We start from the raw sequence: 6,000 nt of genomic DNA on the forward strand, positions 1-6,000 counted from the left end.
TGAATTTTAGAGAAAATTACAGAGCCGCAGATTGAAAAGGAAAGGTCATTTTTAATAACATTCAATTACAATATGACTTGTGTCGCAATTGTATATTCTATGTTATTTTTTTTCCCCACGAAAGTGGAATTACCCTTTAACAGTGCGGTTTTCCAATGTGTTTTACTGGCCCTCCGCTATTTTCGAGTTTTGTCACATCATCCAGTAAGCCCCGCCCCTACGCGTTTCATCACCTGGGTCACGTGACTTCTTCAGGGACAAAAGCTGTCACATACCTGGAAGGAGACTGAATTGACGAGGTCGGCCTCTCTTATATCTCCCGCTCAGACCCCACTGAAGGTGAGACAGAGGGTGTCAAGGGACAGGAGGGACACGAGTGCCTGTGGGTGTTGATAGTTCAGGATAGGCAGCTTGTCCGGACCCTGGAAACTGGAACGTGCAGCAATGTATGAGACAGGTGCAGTAGAGAGCCAGGCAAGCACTCAGGTAGCTCTGAGAGCCAGGGTCAGAGGCGGTCAGAGTTTCAGGAATAGCCAGGGTCATCAACAGGCGGGCAGCGGGGTACCAAATCATGTGCAGAGCCAAAGTCGGGGACGGAGCTGGGTCAGGTTTAACAGAGAGGTAGAAGCAGAATCCAAGGTCAAGTCCAGAACACGCCAGGTCAGCAATGGGAAAAGCATACAGGAATAATCAGGAAACAGGGTACAGCTGAAGATCAGTCAGCAAAGGAAATGGGAAAGAGCTCCCTTTAAATAGTCCGTCTGGCGGCAAGAGCTGTTGTGCGTGCTAGTGTGTGCATTCGCGTTCGCGCACTCCCGTGTGCATGAGAACGCCAATTAGCCATTCCTCTGGAAATAGCTTGCGCATGCGCATATCCATGCGCCAGACGTCTCACAGGGATTCCCTGACAAAAGCCTTATAAGATCATACATAATATATAAGGTCATGGAGTCCAGGTGAGAGCACAACAGGTGGTTGTGACACAGCTTTGTGGAAAGTATTTAACCCCTAGGCGCCGATCGCATTGAAACATGCGTCCGGGCCTTGGCGCCGAGGGGCCGCATATTTGCGTGCAGTAACGCAAATACACCCTGCGCGCTCCCTGCACAGTGACCAGCGGCTCATGATAAGCTCCTGATCGCTTCTTACGATCGTGAATTTTCCGATCATGTGACTGCCGTGACAGCCAATCGTGGCGGTCACATGGTCACAAGCCCCGTCCCGACTACTGGAATGCCAAAACCCTTAAAGGACCGGTGGGAGTCGACGCAAAGGGGTTAAGCACAGTTAATGGTGGAAGGAGACACACATAGCACAAGATTTGTTTTGAGAGATTTTATTTATGTTCATGTTTCTTTGAGATGCATTAATAATTCATTAATATTGCTCTGCATGATACGCTTTGATGTGGTTTATGTGAAAATTGGATAGGGTTTGGTTATATTTGTTTTCATAAAAAGTGTGACACTATTTTTTGTTATAAATTCCTCCCAGGATGCAGTGCTCAGGTCTGAGTGGCCAATCACCAGTTCTGAACACCGTCACCTGAAGGTAGAAGTTAATCCTGTGAAGGCTCCAACACCATCTAATACAGGGCCTACACAGAGTTAGGGCAGGGGGAAATGGGTTCTTACCAGTGGTGTATTTTGGTTTCGTGCTGCCCTAGGCAAGACTAAAATTGGGCGCCCCCTCCTATGTAAATTGCCCCACTCCTTTTTTTTAACGGATGTGGCTCCCTCCAAAATTGAAGGACTACAAGTCCCAGCATTAACTCCTGAGATCTCCCGAGAGGGGGGGGGGGGGTGGGTGAAGGAGAGAGAGAAGAGAGAGGGAGAGAGGGGGATGAGAGAGAGAGAGAGAGGGGGAGACGAGAGAGAGAGGAGGGGTGAGAGAGAGAGAGAGGGGGGTGAGAGAGAGAGAGGAGGGGTGAGAGAGAGAGGGGGGTGTGAGAGAGGAGGGGGATGTGAGAGAGAAGGGGGGATGAGAGTGAGAGAGAAGGGGGTGAAAGAGAGGGGGGAATAAGAGAGGCGGCTCTAGCAACCAGTGGCCATAGAGAGAGAGGGGGGTGAGCGAGAGAGAGAGGAGGGGTGAGAGAGAGAGGAGGCTGAAAGAGAGAGAGGAGGGGTGAGAGAGAGAGGGGGGGTGTGAGAGAGGCGGCTCTAGCAACCAGTGCCCAGAGAGAGAGAGGGGGGTGTGTGAGAGAGAGAGAGAGAGGAGGGGTGAGAGAGAGAGAGAGGAGGCTGAAAGAGAGAGAGAGAGGAGGGGTGAGAGAGAGAGGGGGGTGTGAGAGAGAGAGAGGGGGGTCGAGAGAGAGGGGGGAATGAGAGAGGCGGCTCTAGCAACCAGTGGCCAATAGAGTCTCAGGTGGAGGGGGGTGGCTTTTTTGCTGCCCCCTGCAAAGTGCCGCCCTAGGCCTGGGTCTTGTTGGCCTAGGCCAAAATACAGCACTGGTTCTTACAAGTGAACCTGTCACTTTGTCCATGCAAAGTCTCTCTAACCTTCTGCCCTGTGGAACCAAATATGACCATATTGTCATGCATGCCCAGGATTAGCCTATATGGTGATGCTCAATGCATCAGATACACAGCACAGCACTCATTTTACCATGAAGGATCAGCAAATGTTATGAGTCTGATTAGGGCTTTGGAGTTACTGTATGTCTGGCATCATATGATCTTCGTTGTGTCTCCAGGATGGGGGGAAGCAGCTGCTGGAAGGGATGTCCGAGAACAAGACCCTGCTGGAGTTTGATCTGCGGCTGACCGATGTGGGACAGGAGAGCGAATTCTTCATAAACCAGGTTCTGAGAAGCAATCAAGAGCAGGCCCGACTACAGAGCCAACCAAAACCAGCACCAATCCAAACCCGGGCTCTGCCCCAGATGTACTAAAAATGATGTTTCCATCACGAGGACACAAGAAACATTCTAAAATCGGCCACTGTGATGTCCGGTTAGAGCCAGCCAGAGGGGTAAGGGGGCACAAACATATATACATATACCAAGTACATAATAAATGATATGCAAAAAAATGTACGGTGTTGTTGGATTATTTAGAGAACATTTTCACATGGGGTAAAGATAATTAATACATGTATGGGAGAAAAGGTAATCCCACTGGGAGGAATAAGGTAAAGGCTAGCAGTACATACTCTACTTCCATAAAGATGAGAAGCACTGGAGTGGCACTATCTCCATCTTGATAAAAAACTGTAACAAAACAGGCTTTAAAGCAAAACAAGCCACGCCCCCATTGTCTTACACCAATCCCCAGAATACTTGAGCAGCCTATTTCATTTTCCAAAACATGAGGCAGCAGCCATATTGTCAGTGATGGAATGGGAATCAGAGAATGAAATTAGTCCAAACCAATTGAGTCATGCACCATCACCCCAATAGGATATATACAAAAAATGTGAAAGAAAACGGGGCTATGCCAGTGCTAGACTACCCCACTCAGTATGACAATGATGGAATGGGACAGGGTTAGGGGAGAAATCAGCACTGCTTCTTCCAACGTGCTATAAAAACATGCTGGATTTTATGGATATTGCTGGTAGGGTGCTCTGTGCATTTCACCTCTCTGGCTTAATACAGTGGTCCCCAATCCTGGGGCCAAATTTGTCTTTTTATTTGCCTTTATCGGGCAAAATTCACCCCACTGACACCAACAATAGGGCACTATTCTTCTCACTGATACCAATGATGGGACACTATTCTTCCCACTGACACCAATGATGGGGCACTATTCCTCCCACTGACCCCAATGATGGGGCACTAGTCCTCCCACTGACACCAATGATGGGACTCTATTCCGCCCACTGACACCAGTGATGGGGCACTATTCTTCCCACTGACACCAGTGATGGGGCACTATTCTTCCCACTGACACCAATGATGGGGCACTATTCCTCCCTCTGACACCAATGATGGGGCACTATTCTTCCCTCTGACACCAATGATGAGCAACTATTCCTTCCCCTGATACCAACAATCGGGCACTATTCCTCCCACTGATACCAATGACGGGGCACTATTCCTCCAACTGATACCAATGACGGGGCACTATTCCTCCCACTGATAACAATGACGGGGGACTATTCCTCCAACTGATACCAATGACGGGGCACTATTCCTCCCACTGATACCAATGACGGGGCACTATTCCTCCAACTGATACCAATGACGGGGCACTATTCCTCCCACTGATACCAATGATGGGGCACTATTCCTCCAACTGATACCAATGACAGGCCACTATTCTTCCCACTGATACCAATGATGGGGCACTATTCCTCCCACTGATACCAATGACGGGCCACTATTCCTCCAACTGATACCAATAAAGGGGCACTATTCCTCGAACTGATACCAATGACGGGCCACTATTCCTCCCAATGATACCAATGACGGGCCACTATTCCTCCCACTGATACCAATGACGGGCCACTATTCCTCCCAATGATACCAATGACGGGCCACTATTCCTCCCACTGATACCAATGACGGGCCACTATTCCTCCCACTGATACCAATGATGGGGCACTATTCCTTCCACTGATACCAATGACGGGGCACTATTCCTCCAACTGACACAGTTGATGGGACTCTATTCCTTCCACTGATACCAATGATGGGGCACTATTCCTCCCACTAACACCAATGTTGGGTCTTTGTTTACTTCCGTTGATGCCAATACACACTGGCCACAGCCCAGCCCTCTCAAAGTCTGAAGGACAGTAAGCTGGCCCTTTGTTTAGAAAGTTTGGAGACCCCTTGGCTTAACAGAAAACTTGTTGGACCCGTGGTAGGGAAAATTAAGCTTGAAATCCAAATTTTGAATATTAGAGGCAACTTATTGTCAGTTGGGGTATTTCTAGGGATTTCTAGAGTAGTCTGAAGAGTATAGTGAGCGCAATAAGTTTAGCATGAATCCAGTAAGTCTCTATTGCATAGGAGGTCAATATAAGACAGCCAGCACATTTCAGGATTTTAGAACTCCTCTTTCATCATACTAAATTGTGGTGCTCTCATCTCTTCTTGACTCTTCAGACCTCTCTGATGTCAACATATTGACTTACATGGGATTGATTCCTGGTCTTCATCATTCTTGTTGTTTTGAATGCTCTTTTGAGCTGCAAGAATTTTTAGCAGGTTGTAAAAGACAAAAATAATCTTTTGAGACTACCTTTTTGTGAGGTCCAGGTTGTAAGCTGGCCAGTAAGCTATATCAAGGTTCAGGGACCTTTCATAAATTGATGAGAATGAATGTGGAATCGCGAGTGCTTCACAATATATGGAAGGGCAAAGCTTGTAGCCCTAAATGAGTGAAGCATTTAGAAGAAGCAGCGTTACGTTAGATATTTTATTGAAGATCTAGTGGTGGTGACCAGACGCGTTTTGGGGACCCCCTTCTTTAGGGTTAATTTATGTGTGTAAATGGAGAGCAGCAGGACACTTGGAACAAACCAGCTTTATGGCAGAGATTCGGGTGGGACCAAAGTAATGGCTGATCAACTTCTGTAAGGTGACCACTCTGCTCAGGAATCTGGTGACTGTGAGCACATGCTTTGGCAAGATCTTCCTGCCCATCATCAGTGTCACATGTTCATGCGTGCGTGAGGGAGCCAACGTTCACGGCACAGGGCTCTGAAGGAACGGCACGAGCGGCCGTTCCTTCAGAGCGCATGTGCCAGTGATGTCACTGGCTGCATGCAAAGTAAACATCTCCTAAACGGTGCATGTTTAGGAGATATTTACAGTACCTATAGGCCTTATCATATACTTACCTATAGGTACAAGTTGCAGAGGAGGGTTTACTTCCTCTTTAACCACTTAAGCCCCGGAAGATTTTACCCCCTTCCTGACCAGGGCCTATTTTGAGATTCGGCACTGCGTTACTTTAACGGACAATTGCGCGGTCGTGCGGCGCTGTACCTAAACAAATTTGACGTCCTTTTTTTCCCACAAACGGAGCTTTCTTTTGGTGGTATTTGATCACC

The 6,000-nt window shown here is 48.0% G+C and overlaps 1 protein-coding gene across 1 annotated transcript in view; it reads left to right on the forward strand.

The window, feature by feature from the left end:
- The window catches only part of DRC5 (dynein regulatory complex subunit 5), a 63,245-nt gene extending 60,227 nt beyond the window's left edge, over positions 1 to 3,018 (forward strand). Inside the window, exon 5 of the mRNA XM_082251740.1 lies at positions 2,693 to 3,018. Within this exon, the coding sequence (XP_082107866.1) occupies positions 2,693 to 2,890 (198 nt within the window). The 3' untranslated portion in view covers positions 2,891 to 3,018. The remainder of the gene's footprint in view (positions 1 to 2,692) is intronic.
- The last annotated feature ends 2,982 nt before the right edge of the window (positions 3,019 to 6,000 follow it).

Source organism: Pelophylax lessonae (genome assembly GCF_965119305.1).
Source record: "Pelophylax lessonae genome assembly, chromosome: 3".
Taxonomy (NCBI): Eukaryota; Metazoa; Chordata; class Amphibia; order Anura; family Ranidae; genus Pelophylax; species Pelophylax lessonae.